General features: G+C 43.4%; 1 protein-coding gene across 2 annotated transcripts in view; it reads right to left on the bottom strand.

Annotated features, from left to right (window-relative positions):
* The window catches only part of abcb10 (ATP-binding cassette, sub-family B (MDR/TAP), member 10), a 43,304-nt gene extending 27,202 nt beyond the window's left edge, over positions 1–16,102 (bottom strand). The window contains exons 1-4 of one of the 2 annotated variants that reach the window (XM_072581613.1): positions 15,607–16,101; positions 14,829–15,032; positions 3,256–3,458; positions 1,871–2,005 (exon numbers count right to left, since the gene is read on the bottom strand). In XM_072581613.1, coding sequence (XP_072437714.1) covers positions 1,871–2,005; positions 3,256–3,458; positions 14,829–15,032; positions 15,607–15,910 — 846 coding nt within the window. In that variant the 5' untranslated portion in view covers positions 15,911–16,101. Of the gene's footprint in view, positions 1–1,870; positions 2,006–3,255; positions 3,459–14,828; positions 15,033–15,606 lie in introns of both variants that reach the window. The other variant, XM_072581614.1, reaches the window with a different exon arrangement.
* Between the last annotated feature and the right edge of the window lie 3,115 nt (positions 16,103–19,217).

Below are 19,217 nucleotides of genomic sequence, written 5' to 3'. Positions count from 1 at the left end.
TCCTCGAAGAATTCAATGAGACTTGTAAGGCAAGACCTACCCTTCACAAATCCGTGCTGGCTGTCCCTAATCAAGCAGTGTCTTTCCAGATACTCGTAAATCCTATCCCTCAGTACCCTTTCCATTACTTTGCCTACCACAGAAGTAAGACTAACTGGCCTGTAATTCCCGGGGTTATCCCTATTCCCTTTTTATGGTTCTGTTCGCCGAGCTGGGAATGTGTGTTGCAGACGTTTCGTCCCCTGTCTGTCTCGGTGACATCCTCAGTGCTTGGGAGCCTCCTGTGAAGTGCTTCTGTGATCTTTCCTCTGGCACAGTGGCATAGTGGTTAGCATTGCTGCCTCACAGCGCCAGAGATCCGGGTTCAATTACCACCTCAGGTGACTGACGGTGTGGAGTTTGCACCTTCTCCCCGTGTCTGCGTGGGTTTCCTACGACTGCTCCGGTTTCCTCCCACAGTCTAAAGATGTGCAGGTCAGGTTAATTGGCCATGCTAAATTGCCCGCAGTGTTAGGTAAGGGGTAAATGTAGGGGTATGGGTGGGTTGCGCTTCGACGGGTCGGTGTGGACTTGTTGGGCCAAAGGGCCCGTTTCCACACTAATCTAATGGAATGTAATCTAATGTAATTTGTAGTGGTTTGAATCTGCCGCTTCTGGTTGTCAGTTCCAGCTGTCCGGACAGCAATGGAGATTTGTGTGGACCATGAGTTATTCTTCAAGCAAATTTTGATCACTAAATAAGCATGATATCCAGGAAGAATGAGCAGAGATGTTCTTGGATAGGAGGGAACCATTCATTCCATTGTGTCTGGGCTGTAACTTTGAAACAGCTATCCACTTAATACAATTTTACTGCATTTCTTTATAGACCAACATTTTTCTTCTCAAGTATTTATCCAATTGCCTTTTTTATTGAACTATTAAATGTGCTTCCATCATGCCTTCACACAGTGCACAGCAATGCATAAATGAATCCTTAGCACCACATGATTGTTTTGATAATATTCTTAAATCTGTATCTTGAAGTTATTGACCCATCCAGTGGAAACAGTTTCTCCTTACAAATTCAATTCAAGCTTTCTCAATTTTGAATATTAAACCTCTCGTTAACCTTTTCTGCTGCAAAGAAACTATTCAGCTTTGACACTCTGGCACCATTTACAGAACAAAAAAAACAGTACAGCACAGAATCAGGCCCTTCAGCCCACCAAGACAAGTCTTTAACCTCTGAACAGTCTATATCCCTTTATTCCCTGCCTATTCTTATCTGTCAAGACACCTCTTCAACATTGCTATTGTATCCATCTCTACCATCTCTTCTGACAGCACATTCCAGGCGCTTGCCACCCTCTTTGTAATGAATTTGCCTCACATCTCCTTTAAAAACTAACTCCCTTTGAACCTATGCCCCCGAGTACTTAACATTTCTACCCTGGAAAAAAAACTCTGACCATCCATGCCTGTCAAATTTATAATGGTGCCCCCCTCCCCCACCATCCTTTGACATTAGAGTGAAAACAAACCAAGTTCATCTAATCTCTCTTCACAGCTAAAATGTTCCAAATCAGACAACATCCTGGTAAACTGTTACTGTACCCTCTCCAAAAGCCTGCACATCCTTCTTGCAGTATGGGGAACAGAACCATACATAATATTCTAAACATGGCCTGACTGAAGTTCTATACAGCTGCAACCTGACTTATTAGCTGTAAAGGAACTGTGAAGGTTTATCACGTGAGTGAACTAAAGGGCTGAAGGAGTCTTCTCTGTGACGGTTCTGGAATCATAATGCGTCCTTACTCCTCTTAATAAAAATGCTAGTCTGGCCAGGTGGGGCCATATCTTATGATAGAATAAATAAAAACATTACCTGTGTTGCATCAGCCAGTGAATCTTGGGTGACTCGACCAAGCTTGCGCATATATCTACCATAAAACACTGCAAGGACACCAACTGGAGGAACAATGCCCAGGACAAACAGAGCCAGTTGAGGTGACACGTAAAACTGCTCAAAAACAAAAGGGGAAAATTAAGTGAGCAACATCCATTGTGGTCAGTTGACATTTCAAAATATTGGAAATTGTCAATTTAAATCAATTTATCACAAATTTATTACATTCTGCAAAATGTTAAATATCACGAAGAGTTCCAGTTTGAGATAAAAATGGATACAATGAACACAGGCAACAATCAACTATGCACATTCAACTCATTTCTCCAAATAAGCATTTACCTGGATGATTCAAGTTGTGCTAAATACTCGTTACCATTTGATAACCAACAGCATATTTTGAAAATTATTGATACCTAAAGATTAAAATAGAAGACTGATCTGGGAACATTTAATGAGAGCATTTAGACACTGCCTTCTTTTACTTCAGACAGAAAATACAAAAAAGGCATTACTCAAGACTTTATTTTCTCAAGCTTGTATTCACAAAAGTGCAAGATATCCACTTGTTTTATCCAACAGGTTTCAGATTCCAGCAGGTATGAATTCTGCCTAGCAGTACAAACTCAATTCACAGGTACATATGAAAGGTACCAGAAGTTTGAGTACAGAACTGTTTCGTTAGATGTCTTCAATAAGGGTGACAGTTGGAGTTCTGCAATGTCTGCTCCAATGTCTGAGTCGAAGGGAAAGAAGATAGCAAATGCTTCTATCCTCAATTATTATTCAGTGATTTCTGTTGGAAAATACAGTTGTGAACATAAGATGAGAAGAGAATGAAAATTGGCTGTGCTGCCATATGAAACAGAATTGCCAATTGACAATCTAGGACATTGTTGTTGGCATCAATAAAACTATTATCAGCAAGATTCCACATCTTCAGAGGAGATTGGCAGGGCAGGGTAGGGAAGATGGGAACAGACACAGGCAAGGCATTTAAATTGACCAGAATATGGTCACAGCCATTGCAGAGAAATGTTCATAACATGTCCCTGTTGCATGCTGCCATGTACATCTTTTGGACACTCATATGGTCACACAGACTGAAGATTTCAATCAAATTCTGTAAAATTAATAACTTCAGATTTGCATAGGAGTACATGTTTTGAGTGCAAAGTTTGGAATTAGTTTGCAGATGGAATTAGTGCAAATTAGAAATGACAATTGTCCTCAGAGTCTGTAAACACCTTGGAAACAAAAGACAAAAAATATGCTTAAATAAAGGAAACAAAAAAGTATCAGAGTTAACCAATTCAGAAATGGGACAATGTTTGCTCATCAGCCCTTTCCCAGCTTTAACAAACCATCATGCCAACACCAGCTGCTGCTTGACCAACAGCTCTTAGGCCATCAGATAGATTCTCGGTCACCGAGCGTCCAAGCAGGTCAGTATCGGATGAAAGTCGGTTTATCAGTTCTCCTGTGCTGGTCTTATCAAAAAACCCAATCTCCTGGCATAGAACTGAAGAATACAATCTTGTCCTCAAACGTCTGACAATCTGTTGCCCTGTGATGCACAAAACAAAAATCAACAAAAGGGCATTAGACTGACAGTACATGCACCATCACACTTCACGTCATGCACTCGTGCAAGATGGGAGAATGCAAGATTTCCATCACTCACTGGTTAACCCTCAGCCAATTTAACACACCCCAGTTGTCAAATAAACAGCAAAATAATGCAGACACTGGAAATATGAAATTAAAAATAGAATGCTGGGGAAATTCAATAGAAACGCCTTCACACTCTCCGCAGATGCTGCCAGACCTGAGCTTCTCCAACGTGCTGTTTTTATTATATCCAGGTTCTCAATGGATTTTATTGCAAACATTTCCCTTTTCTTGCACCCACAGAGTTCTATAAATGAGGATGTATTCCACTAAAATTCCAAAAATAAATGTGTATTTCAGAGTGCAGGTAAGCCTCCAATTCTTTATAAAATCATTATGTCTTCCTCAGTTTCTGACTTGTTCATCTATATCATAGCTTCCTCTTCTTTGTTATTTCGTCACTTCCCTTCAATTGTACCCTTTCTAATCAGCACTTGGCTTTAAAATTATCATGAGTTAATCACCAAGACAATAATTTTTGCATGAAGCAAGTTAAAATCATCGAGTTACACAACAAGAATAATTTAAGCATGTTCTTTAGTTGCATCCACTGGTTTCACTGAACAATGACTTGCATTTAAAAAGCATGCATCTCCAGTGTAGTGAACCTTTCATGTGGCTGAGAATTCCCAAACACCGAACAGTCACTGATGCAAGCCTTACTTCAGGGACAATTCAGTGCCATCGTGACTGTGATGTAATGAGAAGTGCCATCTTGACAATAAACCAAGCTCCACTTATCCCTTTTTAATGCAGTATAAACAATCCCATGTACCGTTCGAAGAACAGGGAGACACTCCCAATGTACAATACCAGCAAAAAGAATAAGTTAGGAATCGAAATGAATGCTGTACACATGCCTGGATGAATACAAATCAAAAACACAAGAAGCTCAACATGACCTGGTACAAGGGTTTAGATCAGAATGGTGTTGGAAAAGCACAGCAGGTCAGGCAGCATCCGACGAGCAGGAAAATTGACGTTTCGGGCAAAAGCCCTTCATTAGGAATGAAGGGCTTTTGCCCGAAACGTCAATTTTCCTGCTCCTCGGATGCTGCCTGACCTGCTGTGCTTTTCCAGCCCCACTCTGATCTAAACTCTGGTTTCCAGCATCTGCAGTCCTCACTTTTGCCTACTATCTAGTAAAGGGTCAGAAGTCACACAAGTTATAACCCAACAGGTTTATTTGAAATCACAAGCATTTGGAGTGCTGCTCCTTCATCAGGTCAAGTGTTCACTCTGAAGGACCAGCACTCTAAAAGCTTGTGATTTCAAATAAAACTGTTTGACCATAACTGGTGTTGTGATTTCTGACCCAATCCATCCCAGTCCAACACTGGCACCTCCATATCACACCTGTCTAGGACAAAGCAGTCTGCTTGATTGTACCCCATCCACTGCCTTCCCCATACAGTTGCAACAGTGTGCAAACTGCCTAAACTCACCAAAGCTCTTTTGACACACCTTCCAAAATCATTACCTCTATCACATAGAAGGCCATGAACAAACACATACATGGAACACCAAAACCTGCAACTTCCTCTCCAAGCTGTTCACTAATCCAACTTGGAATTATCCTCGAACTGAAAAACCTTGGAACTGCTTTCATAATGCATTGTCGATAAACACACACCATACAGATTGCAGTAGTTCAAGAAAGCAGCACAATGCCACTTTTCTCAGGACAATACAGGCTGATCTAACCAGCTATACCCATATCCAGTGGACATGAAAAAACTCAGGAGCCCAGAAGCAGAATACTGAAATTTGCAGATGACACCACATTATGTAGCAGAGCTAAAAAAAAGGTATCACTGAGAAATAAAGAAAAGTTTAAGAATTAAGAATGTGTGGGGTAAATGGCAAACAAAAATTTCACAATGAAAACATAGGTGTTGCATTACAATAGGAATAATAAGCAGGCCAAAAAGTAAGCAAAAAGATCAGGACATGGGTACAGATTCATAAATCCTTCAGAACACAGTAGTGAGGAAAGTGTAGTATATTTGCTGGGGGAGATAAGTGGCAGGTGAAGAAGGAGCCCAGAGGGAGAAGGCATCCAATAAAACGATTGTTAACGCTAAGAGCAAGAGAAAGAAAATAGGGACCATAATAGGAAAAAATTCTGAAGTTCGAAGAGAGGCCACTGAACCCAAAACATTAACTGTTTCTTCTCCACAGATGCTGCCAGACCAACTGCATTTCTTCAGCAATTTGTTTTATTTTCAGATTTCCAGCCTCCCTATTGTTTTTCATTTTATTAATAGTAGCAATATGCATTAACAAAGCTCTAATAAATAGAATTAAAACTTATATCAAATCTCAGTTAGACCATGCTTAGGAGATATTGCATATGGCTTTCATCTCCAAATTACAAAAGAGAGAAATTACATAGGCGTAAGTGTGAAATAGATTTATAAGGAAACTTGACAGAGAGGTTTCAATTGTTCAGAATGGCATGGGCTCTGGTGTCTGGAAAAATGTGGTTTTGGAGTGTGCAAATATATGGCTTACTTGTAAATATATGGCTGGCTGAGAATGTAAATATACTCGGCATTCGGAAGCCTTTGGGGATGCTCCGTTATGCGCGCGCGCAGGAGGAAGTCACGTGGTACTCCGTTTCGCGGGCAAAACAAGGTCACGTGGGGTCGGACATCCGGGGACGCAAGGAGGCGGAGAATGGAGTCAGATCAACAGCCAGTCAGAAGACAATCCCACCTCAGTGATTGCATGACGTTTTCTATTATATAAAAAGACTGGGTCAGGGACAGGAAGGTGTGGTACTTTCTGAACTGACACACTATATAGTTTGCCAGGGACAGAAAGGTCTAGACCCAGAGCTCTGAATGCTTTATCCATTTACTCCTAAAATAAATTAAGAGTGTGAGACCGAATATCTTCTCCTATTGCTTCATTTAAAGAACATGCAGGACTGGGCTCACACATAGAAGAAAGTAAGTTGATAGATTGAGCCAAAGTCCAACAATTTGGTGACCCCGACATGATGAAGACGGAGAAGTAACGGAGAAGAGAGGAAAATAGAAACAACTGACAACTGACGTCTGGTGACAACAACAAGCGGCACCGCATTAAAAAAAAAGGTGAGCAGACGCCTGTTTATATCGAAGTTCTGCAAATGGAGATACTAAATTAATTGTTGTCATTATACTGCAAGTGTCCTAGTAATACTAAGTGGATAAAGTATTGATATAGTACGTACAGGTTTAAAGTCCCATGGGGTTAGAGACCCCATAAAAGCAACAAGGTACGTAAGTGTGAGGAGGTTTAAAGTATATTGAGCAGGATCTCATCAAAGCACCGCTCACAAATTGTGATGTATGATTGTGTTTTAAAACTTATATTGGGGAATGTACGGAGGGTGGCAGAAAAGCCAGTAGTGTCTTGAAGACAGGGACGGTGGTGTCTCAGCAAAAAAGAGTTGGCAGTGGAAACCTAACGGTGACAACAACGACACTGCTGATAAATCTCGGTGAAAGGGTCAGTTGCTCGGGTGTACTCCATACAAACTGACTGGCCACCAGATTTGTCTCTGATTGGGTGAGTTGCTCGGTTATATTATATCCAAACCAATTGACTGCGAGACGGGAGGATTAAAACAAAAATACGTAAAATGGAAGGGGAATTTGATAAAGAGTGTGAGGAATACGTAGGGTGTTCTTTCGACTTAATGTTGCCCGTAAAACAGCAGTGGGGTAAAGCTAGAAGTCAGTTAGCTAGTGGGCTTGCAAAGGACAAACAAAAAACAATGATGGAGAATTATGATAAGATTTGGGAAGAATTAGAACAACAGGGCAAAGTCCCTAAAGATGAGGAGAGGGAGAAATTGTCACCGTTTTTAGGAAAAGTAGAAGAGCAAGCTAAATTAGAAGTTGAAGAGCACATGAAGGGAAAGAAAGAGTCAATATTAGTTAGAAGAAAGTGGACAAAAGAAGGCGAGGAGAAAGAAGAGAGGAGGATTCATCTGCACAACATGATGTTAGCCTGTATGGCGGTAGAAACATTACAAAAGAGGGTGGGTGGTACCTCTACGACAAAACTGGCGAAGGAGACAGAAAAGGCAGGACCATCAGCGCCATTATATTCTAAATCGCCTGGGGTACAATCACCGTCCCCATATCCTGTAACACAAATGCCACTCATGTATGTTCAAAGAAGGGGTGTTGGATGTGCAAGAAGTAGGAACAAGAGAGTACAAAGCAGTAAAAGAGAGACTGGCGGAAGCAGTAGAAGAAAGCATCAGAAAGGTAGAAAAACTAACACTAGAAGCTGAACAGAGTTAAAGAAGCGGAGGATGCAAGCAGGGTGTTAATGACGCACAGCAGAAACAATGAACAGCCAAAACAGGGGAGACATTTTTTATTTGAAGAGCCAGATGCTCACTCGACACTGTATAGTGTTGAGAGCGAAAGGAGGGGAAGATTACATAGCTCAGGTCAGTTATTAGATGACGGGTTCTCAGACAGAAGGAGAGATTTGAGGGAAGAATGAGATAGAGACAAATTGGATTGGGGGGTGGAGTCTAAAAATCGGACAGATATTGAGGACGAAGAATCCCTGACAGAGGATGACCCTTACAACCTGTGTCACAGAGACACATTACGACAACCCATACAGTATCAGCACCACCAAATGCCATTAATATACAGAGGCTCTTATTTGGGGGATGTTTATCAGCTCTTCACATTTACTGACATGAACTGCATCCTGGATAAAATGCCCCCACCCAGGGAGGGAGATGGATCCTGGATGACTAAATTTTGCCAATATACACAAGGGCACAAGTTAGCTATGGGTGATTGGACAGCATTGTTGGGCAAGCAATTGAATATGTGGGAAATATAGCAGATTGAAGCGTCTGCGGGAACCACTTTACTACCTGATTCGGAACAGTTTGTGCAGCATGGCACCTGTGTGGGTAGGGCAATGAGGGATAGATTTCCGATTCCACCGGGAGCGATGCACTCACTCACCTTCACAATGAAGGAGGGTGAGGATATGCCTGCCTTTTTGGCTAGGTGTAAGGGCACGTGGACAGATACTGCGGGGAGCCATCCAGGGTTGGGTCAGCTACAGACCATGTTATTTAGGAATGCTATTATGGCAGGGATGCCTAAGGAAGTAAAAGAGGTGATTGAGAGAATTCCTGATATCCCAGGTTGTTCTACAGAACAGTGGGAGAAACATTTGACGCACCACATGAAGCGTTACATGACAAAACAGGATGAAGATAAACAGAGCAACGAGTCAGCTCAAGTGCAGTTGCTGATGTTACAGCTCGATGAGCCTAGAAGGAAGGCTAATGATACAAGGAAGGCCTCCCAAAAGACAACTAATCAAATGGTTCAGTGGCCGTCGCCACAAAACAACCACCCGAGTCTAGACCCAACACCCAATTGGATGCCACCCTACCCCCACTATGGGGGCAGGCCTATAGGTGTTTCAGGAGGAATGCATGGTAGAGGAAGGGGCCACGGAGGACCAAGAGTTCAGCCACCCAAAACCTGTTTTGAATGCGGCCAAGCCAGGCATTGGAGAAGGAATTGTCCCACACTGTGGGGACCCCAGGGAGGCCAGGGATTGATCAGAGGACAGTATGCCCACTCAAGTCAGCCTCCTTTTCAACAGGCTGCTCAGCCTTACCAAGCCCCAAATGCAGCTGCAGCCCCGGTGCAAGGACAGTACCCCCAGACTATGCCGGAAGGGCAGGGGTACGAATATTGACGGGGCCCCGAGAATCCAGGGGCATGTGGGGTTGGCAGACCCCTATATGCAAATGAGGGTAATGGACAAGAATCTGTCTTTTTTTGTTGACACGGGTGCAAGATTTTCTACCATCACTTGTGAGACCTCAGTCAAATATGTCATCCTCCAGCATCCAGTTGGTAGGGTTCTTGGGTAAACTAGAAAATCTGCCTTTGTCATCGCCACTGATCACATCAGTGGCCGGACAGACCTTTTGTCACCGGTGTATTTCATCACCTGCATGCCCTGTGAATCTGATGGGCCGTGACTTGCTGGTGAGATGTGGGGTCTTGGTTCTGTGCGGACCAGACGGGCTGGTAGTGACCTTTCCAAATGGCTACTCTGTCAACTGTTCTATGACAATGATTCACTCTGGACCCTAAATGATGCTATCACCGGACACATCACCAATGGCAGAAGGGCAGTGGGCAGATATATACTGGGGACTCCTCGAACCCGAAAACAGGCAGAACAATGGCATACAGTCTTTATACAGCCAATGGCGACCCTGGGTTCAGATGCTGCATCCCTATGCTCTTCCTGCAGATCCCCTTCACGTTCGCCTGTATTATGATTGCAATGATAATGACATCTATCAGCATGCATTCTATCAGCACTTAGAAGGGACTCAATGGGATATTTCCTCTAGTTGTATTCTGATAGGGAAAGAAGGTGTGGCGGGTGTTGTTGAACTGACTACAGAACAGTTGGAATGGTATGAGATGTCTGAAGAAGCTATACCTCATCTCACATTGGCCGTGCATGCTTAATATCAGGCCAAGGATCTGGGACCTATGTCCAAACGTTTGATGGCGCTAACTGGTTGGGTGTGGACTCAGCTACCCAGTTTACAATATTCACCATCAGAGAAAGCCTACAGAATTATGTATAGGACTACTGACAAGGTACTGCTGGAACAGAGGCAAGTTAAAAGGTTTCATGGCAGGGAGAAAACAGACCATCCACAGGCTGCAGTGATGCTTGACACTCTACCAGATACCTTGTGGTCAGCAGGTTCAACGGACATTGGTCACTGCAAATACGTCACACCAATCACATTCGATTTGATTGACCACACTCCAATTTGGCAGAGACAATATTCACACAAACCAGAGGCTGAAGCCAGCATTGCCAACACAATTGAAGGATTGTTAGCAGCAGGGGTGCTAAAACCCTCCCAGTCAGCCTGGAACACTCCTATCTTACCTGTGGAGAAGCAGAATACAGGTAAATATAGGATGGCGCATGATCTTAGACGGACCAATAGTGTCGTTTCTACTCCAACAGTTCCAGTTCCAAACCCCTACACTGTGATGTCTGTGCTGACCCCTGACCATAAGTGGTTCTCGTGCATTGATCTGGCCAACGCGTTTTTCTGTTTGCCCCTAGCTGATCATTTGAGGGACATTTTATCGTTCACCGATAAAGGCCAACAACGACATTATACAAGGGTCCCTCAAGGGTTCATCTTGTCGCCGGGGGTGTTTAATCAGGTACTGAAACAGCAACTGAAGGACCTGACACTCCCAAAAGGGGGTGATATTGATCCAGTATGTGGATGACATTCTTTTGGCGGCACCCGACCATGTTTCTTGTCTGGCAGCCATGAAGACGTTGCTGCTTCGCATGTATAAAGTCGGTTTCAAAGTCTCATGGGCTAAATTACAATGCTGCAGACAAACGGTGTCTTTTCTGGGTAGAGTTGTTTCCGCTAAGGGAACAGGTGTGTCTCCGTCTCATAGATCCTCCATTCTGCATCATACCAAACCAGTCACTGTAAAAGACATGCTCTCGTTTCTTGGGTTGGCAGGGTACAGTAGACAGTCCGTTGCATCATATGGGGAGCTCACTTTCCCTTTCAGGGACATGGTAAATGAGCAAGGCATGAGAAATTTGTCGGCCCATTTGCAGTGGATCACGGAGGCAGACAAAAGTTTCATCTCTCCTCAACAGGCCTTAATGCGGGCTGTTGATTTAGCGGTCCCGGATTACAAAGAACCATTTTTCCTCGATATTTCTGACAAATTACGCACAATAAATGGTGTTCTTTTTCAGAAAAAGGGGGAGGCAGGCAGGTGCTGATGTATCTAAGTGTTACCCTTGACCCAATAGAGGACAAACACCCGCCATGTACAAGACATGCAACAGGGGTAGCAAAAATTCTCCAAAAAGGTAGCACATATAGTCATGGGCCATTCACTAACGGTACTGACGACACATAGTATAGCGGCCTATGTGAACTCAACAGCCTTTACAATGATGTCACTGCGGCAAACCAGGTTAGAGAAAATCCTAAATGCACCACATATAACTTTTACACACAAAGGAATTAACATGGCTGACAACATGGGAGAAGAAGAGCCATATATGTGTGAGGAAAGGATGCAGAGAGAGACATCAAAGTTAGGGCAGATTTACAGGCAATTCCATTAGTAGACCCAGAAGAAGTGCTGTTCACAGATGGTTGCTGTTACAGACATCCAACTGAAGGACCTAAAGCAGCCTATACAGTGGTGCGACAGACAAGTGAGGGATTTGAGGAAGTGTTGACAGGAAAAGTGACAGGCAAAGAATCAGCCCAGTTGGCTGAACTATAGGCAATGATAGCTGCATTAGAATGGTCAGAAGGAAAAAGAGTAAATATCTACACCGACTCTGCATATGTGGCAGGGGCAATACAGGTAGAACTCAGTCAATGGATTAGAGCAGGATTCTTAACAGCAGCAAAAACCCCAATTAAACATGAAAAAGCTATGAAAAGATTAGCGGAGGCCCTAATGAAACCTGCAGAAGTGAAGGTGGTCAAGTGTAGAGGACATGATAAAGCAGACACAGTAGTAGCGAAGGTCAATCGGGAAGCAGACTCAGCAGCAAAGAAAGCAGCAGGGTATACACCACAGTATACAATGATGCAAACAGAGAGAACAGTGTACGACCTGCTGCCTGCCTGCGATGCAAATGTGTTAATCAAAGAGCAGCAGAAAGCCTCTCCGCATGAACTGACAGTTTGGAGAGAGAGAGGGGCCACAGAGTCAAAAGGGATTTGGAGGTCACCGGACGGTAGACCAGTCCTACCCCCAGGTTTGATAGCTTCCATGCTCCAGGAAGCTCATGGGTTGACACATTGTGGAAAAAACAGATGCAGAGGTAGCTGACACATTGGTGGCATCCGTTCTTGCCAGCAACGATTGAAAATTATATCAGGGAATGTAGAACGTGTACAGAATACAATATGAGACCAACAGTGAAACCACACGAGGGAAAATTCCCTCTTCCAAGAATGCCAGGTCAGAAAATAGTGATCGACTACACTGACGTGATAGAGAGAGTAAACGGATACCGGTACCTTTTGGTAGCAGTGGATGCATAGACTGGGTGGCCAGAAGCGATACCTGTGAAAAAGGAAGACGCAAAGACAGTGATCAAATTCTTGATGAACCAATACATTCCAATGCATGGGTTTCCAAAGAAAGTCAGGTCAGATAATGGCACACATTTCAAGAACAAAGACCTGCAAGAAGTTGAAGCAGCTTTAGGACTGAAACATGCGTTTGGAACAGTGTACCATCCTCAGTCACAGGGAAAAGTGGAAAGAATGAATCAGTCCATAAAAGGAAAAATAGGAAAGGTGTGTGCCCAAACAAAGTTAGGTTAGGTGGTGGCCTTACCCTTAGCTTTACTGTCTATGAGAAGTTCAGTAAACTCCATTACAGGGTTTACTCCGTACGAGCTAACAACAGGGCAGCAGTTCCCGGGACCAGGAGCTGGAATACAGATGTTAGAGGGAGGAGGAGCCTCTCTAAGGTACAAACCTTACTATGACCAACTAACAGCTTTGGTGTCAGCTTTCTCCAAACAGGTTGGATCAGCAAAGGGGGACCTACAGAGCCAGCCACCATCTACCACAGATTGAGTCCTGTTGAAAGTCATCAAACGGAAATGGTCGGAGCCAAGGCGGACAGGACCTTACAAGGTCGTGGAGAGGACATCTCATGCGGTCAGGCTACAGGGGAAAGGAGAAAGCTGGTACCATTGGAGTCAGTGTGCAGCCACGGAACTGCCAGTGAGAACTCCAGAACAAATAAGAACAGAAAAAGAGTAGAAGGGTCTTAAACCTTTAACTCTTGCAGGAAGAGGGTTCGAGAATAGGGGGTGGGGGGGTGGGGTGGGGAAGTGTGCTCTGTGTTTGGAGATCAATGTTGTACGTTCATCCCCAACAATACGGCACCTGATGGCTCGGTAACCAGAGCCCTGGAAGGACTAAGAATCTTGTCTGAAAAAATGCATGAACATTCAGGTATTGACAACCCTCCAGGAGGCATTTTTGACTCATGGTTTGGGAAATGGAAAGGATTAATTGTGTCTGTGTTTATGTCCCTCGTTGGTATGATCATTGCGTTAGTGTTGTGTGGATATTGTTGTATCCCCTGCATTAGATCTTTGTTGAACAGGGTAATTATTACAGCAATTGAAGCGAAGGCTCCTCCGCCCTACCAGATGTCACAGATGGAGATGGAAACCATGGTTCTGGCAAGAAGGGAAGCCTATGCATCGGAGAGCGAATGTGATGTATAAAACTGGTTTAGGGGGACTTGTAAATATATGGCTTACTTGTAAATATATGGCTGGCTGCGAGTGTAAATATACTCGGCATTCGGAAGCCTTTGGGGATGCTCCGTTATGCGCGCGCGCAGGAGGAAGTCACGTGGTACTCCGTTTCGCGGGCAAAACAAGGTCACGTGGGGTCGGACATCCGGGGACGCAAGGAGGCGGAGAATGGAGTCAGATCAACAGCCAGTCAGAAGACAATCCCACCTCAGTGATTGCATGACGTTTTCTATTATATAAAAAGACTGGGTCAGGGACAGGAAGGTGTGGTACTTTCTGAACTGACACACTATATAGTTTGCCAGGGACAGAAAGGTCTAGACCCAGAGCTCTGAATGCTTTATCCATTTACTCCTAAAATAAATTAAGAGTGTGAGACCGAATATCTTCTCCTATTGCTTCATTTAAAGAACATGCAGGACTGGGCTCACACATAGAAGAAAGTAAGTTGGTAGATTGAGCCAAAGTCCAACAAGTGATCTTGAAAACTCTGACAGGCTTGAGTGAGTTAAACTTGGAGCAGATGATTTAAGATTAGGATTAAGCCATAGTCACAAATTCAACACAGAATTTATGAGAAACTTTACCAATAGATTGGGAAAATGGACAGTTGTTACCAGAGTAGTTAAGTGAATTGCACTGATACTTTTAATCACAAAAAAATAGATAAGCATGAAAGCAAAAGGAGGAGAAAAATGAGGAGGGGTGAGATGTAGTTAGTTTTGACCATCAGTTTGGCCAGATGGACTCAGTGGCATATATCTATGTCCTAAAATGAATTATATTTTTGTGGAACCTTGCTGAGCATGCATTATTGACAGCATTTACCTACGCAAGCATTCAAACATCTTGGAAGTCCCTTATAGCCAAAAACTTGCACAGATATTTTCTTCACCTGAAATCTGCATGAGGTAGACACGGGCAGCATTGGCAGCAGCTCCACATATGAAGACACCACTCAATATGGCACAGAGTGAGGTCAAGCTCCCAGTCACATTCTCTCCAACAGGATTCATGTAAATGGTATCAATAACCTTTCCCAGAAAGAAGGGAGCAGACATGGTCACAAGGCTGGACACACCCAAGAAGCCCACAGCAGCTGGGGAAGAGAAAACAATACAAACTTGTAGATATCAGCGCAATACAAGGGCAGGCTGACTGTACTGCAAAGATAAGGAGGTGGACTAATGGGCAACTTATTACAGAGAACTGGCTGCAGAAGTACAACCAGGAGCCAACTCCCTTGATTCAACACTACAACTACGAAAACATATGCCCTTTTACAAACGAATTTCCAGTTGCAGCTTTAGAAACTGTGAATAAAATTAAGGACACGAGAAATCGACACCTTCTCATAGAGCATCTTTTCAGAAAAGCATGGTTGGCATGTAGTTCTTTATCATCATTTCAGAGCGGTACCCAATCAGTTCGTGCAATGAATCTCTAGTGAGATTTCTGATAACCAGAGATGGGGATGCATTTCCACGGGGAGGATGTGAAGGTGAATTAAACATAAACTGATATGAGAATGGGGAAATGGCGCTGACGAGGCTGATTTCAGGAACATTTTGACCAGGAGGGAGGGCGAGGATTGTGTGGATGCAGATGTCACCCCCAGAGTGGGACCACCGAACCCGGGACACTCCATCCCTCTCCTGGGGGGCAGTGCTAACCTGACAGCGGCCACCGCTCCGGGTAGGCCAGGGTCAACAGCCTCCTGGCGTCCTCCACGAAAGCTCCGGTAGTGGGGGCCCGACTCCGCTCCGTCTCTCGCGCGGTGTCAGGCCGCTGCTTTTGGGGCTGGAGGCCCTGGGCCGGTGCCCGGTTGCCATGGTGACCCCCGCCGGGCTCAGCTCCCCCGGCCGCGAGCCCCGAGCAACAACGCGGCAGCCGGCTCCACTGGAAGCCATTACCGGCCGCCTGCAGACAGCGTGCGGCCAAGGAGGCCCGACCAAGGAGCAGAATCCGGGATGCCATTCGGTGCAGCCGAAACAACGAAGAAAGAGTGGATGAGAATCAGGCCGCGGCCACTGGCATTGCTCGGACCATCCCAAAGGTCCCGAGCGTTTCCTGGTGCTGCTTTTTATTATTGCATCCACTAAGCTTGCACCGCCCCCTGAGCCAACGCCAGTGCAATACCTCTAACATTTCCCAACACCCAATTCAATGCACACTCCAGCTCTAAGCCGCTGTGACACTCTCCCAAAGCTCTTCACCTGACAACACCGGGCTTTTTACAGCACTCTATCGTTCATGTTTATTCTCTCTCCTTATGCTCCTGGTATTTCCCTATTTTATAGTTTATGTTTAGCCACTTACCTATTCTAAATTGTGTTTTTACATACGGATGATTATGGCATGTGATTCTTTACTAACTTGGTTAAACATTGTACTATCCTGATGAAGGGCTTTTCCCGAAACGTCGAGTTTCCTGCTCCTCGGATGCTGCCTGACCGGCTGTGCTTTTCCAGCACCACTCGAACGTAGACTCTGATTGCCAGCATCTGCAGTCCTCACTTTTGCCTATATGTAGATATTGAATCAGATATTCAAAGTTGTTGCTTTTGTCTTTTAATCGATTTTGTTTCTTTTGCATTTCGCCTGCTTCACAAACAGAATTGTAAATAAGAAACAAAAACATATTGCTGAAAAAGCACAGATGATCTGGCAGCATCTGTGCAGAAAAATCAAAATTAACGATAGGATCATTAGATTTGAAACGTCAACTCTGATTTCTCTTCACAGATCCTGCCAGACCTTTTCAGCTTTTTCAGCAATTTGTTTTTGTGCCTGACTTACAGCATCCACAGTTCTTTTGGTTTTTATTTAGGATTGTGAGTAAACTGTTTTCCTGTTATGATTAGCAAGAAAAAGCCTGAGTCCGGTTCTGCCGAGGGTGACGAAGGTTTCCTCCCGCAGTCCAAAGGTGTGCAGGTAAAATGGATTGGCCATGGGAAATGTGGTGTTGTAGGGGCGAGGTCTGGGTGGAATGTTCTTCAGAGGGTCTGTGCAAACTCTATGGGCAAGATGGCCTGCTTCTACCCTGTTAGAATTCTGAGTACAGTAACCTGCAGGGCTAGATACCAATTGTTGGAAAGATGAAATGGAATGGCTCATTATTCATGTGCAGACACCAATGGACACACTAGCCTCTTCCTGTGCCATTAACTATCCTATCAAATTGCAACTCAAAATATTTCTAATATCCTTGAAACTTTGAAAATTCCCCCAAAATCAGATACTGCATTTGAAATCTGACCACCATTCGTTACCCTCATACACATGCAACCAAGCCTTCAATGGTATAATCTCGCATAGGAAACCCAAAACCAGTCTGCACTGTGGACTGCCTTGCTACATTACACAACTTACACATTTACTTGTTTCCTTAATGTCAACTCCCTTGACACTGGCTCCATTTTCTTCCCAAGACATTTGTTCAGACTATAAAGATTATGGTCTCCTTTGTAAGATGGAACAGAATTCCACTTTGTATCAGGAGCACGACTACGGTCAACTTTTCAATACCTCAGGCCACTGACAGTAAGATTGATTTTGAATAAGAACAATTTATACTGCAAACTACCAAGCTAATTGCTGCTGGTTTTGCTTCTCAACATTTCACAGAAAACCTTTAAGTCCTCTAATTTTGAAGTGTTCTTCCTTCATCCCAACTTTATTCTCCTACGACACCACAGCTTAAAAGCCCACAATCCAATTTTTGACCGCATTTATTATGCACAGTATTTTCAACAAAAGCTAGTTATTGCACATATTAATATTGCAGATGAAAATTGAATATTAGATCTAAACTATATGAAAATAAAATTCTATTCCTGTTAATGGGCAAGATTCACTGAAGCTATGTTTTTAGAATCATAGAATCCAGACATTGTGGAACTAGGCCATTTGGCCCATGTCCACAACGACCATCCAAAAAGCATCTCACCCAAATCTACTCCTACCCTATCCCCTTAACCCTGTAATTCCCATGACTAATCCCCACATCCCTGGACATTATGGGCAATTTAGCTTGGCCAACCCACCTCACCATGTTTTTTTAAAAATAAGAGCTGCAAGATATCAAAGCTGATCAAACAATGCTGTCAATGTTTTGAAACCATATGTCAGAAGTAACTGAATGAGGTTTGACATAAAAAGGTATTTATTTTGCACAATATAGGCAAGAAAATTAAGACAGACCTGCAAACAAGCTGATGAGAATTATTTTTCAACCACACAACTTTAAAAAAAGTACATTTAATTGACAGCAAGGCAAATAATGAGCCAAAGAAGTTCAGCAGAAAAGGGCAGCATGAAGGCAGTGGTTTGCTCTACTACCTCACAGTACCATGGACTTAGGTTCAGTTCCAGCCTTGGGTGACTGGCTGTAGACAGTTTGTATGTTTCCCTGTATCATGGGTTTTTGCCAGTTCTCCTGTTTCCTCCCATGGTTCCAAAAATGTGCAGACTCTGTGCATTAGCTGGTAAATGCAGGTTACAGGAATACAGCAGTATTCTCTTTGGAAGGTCAGTGCAGACTTTATGGTCTCAATGGCTTCTTTCCACTTGAGGGATTCTACAATAAATAGTTGCAAGGTAGTGTATCATCGTAGGAATACACAAACAATGGGATATACTGAGTACTAATCACTGACAGCTGCATCAGTTTCACAGGGCTATAAAAAGCCAAACCAAGCAGCATGCTTGATTTTGAGGGAAATTTGATAAGTTCTCCTAAACGTGTACTGCACTTACATTAAACCACAGCTCTAGCCATCCTTATAGATAAAATAATATATAGTGGAGGCATTAAAGTGTTTGTACAGACAATTTAGAAGGATGATACCAGAAATGCATGGGTATATTCTTTCAGAAAGGGACTGAAAGGGTTTGTGTTCTCTTGGAATGAAAAAAAACACCAACTGGTGGTCAAATGATTTTCAAAAGAATGTTCTCTCAACAGAAAGTCTATTAAATAGAGGTATTGATGATACCCAATCACCAAGAAATACAACAGTGAATTCAAAGGAACTGTCTTCATGCAAAGTGTGGGCAGAAAGTTGAACACTCAATCCATTGGGAGTGGTCAAAACAAGTAAATGGACCAATAATCCAGAGAACAAGGTTAAACTGTGGGTCATACAGTTCAAATCCCACAAAGGGAGATGAAATGTGAATTCAATTAATAAATCTGAAATCAAAAGCGAGCTCATAAAATAAGGTGACTATGAAATTATTGCCAATTGTGATTAAAAAAAAAAATCACACAATTTGGTTCACA

The sequence above is a fragment of the Chiloscyllium punctatum genome, chromosome 11, assembly GCF_047496795.1.
Source record: "Chiloscyllium punctatum isolate Juve2018m chromosome 11, sChiPun1.3, whole genome shotgun sequence".
NCBI lineage: Eukaryota > Metazoa > Chordata > Chondrichthyes > Orectolobiformes > Hemiscylliidae > Chiloscyllium > Chiloscyllium punctatum.
Note: the sequence above shows the minus strand (reverse complement) of the source record. Positions and strands in the feature narration are given on the sequence as shown.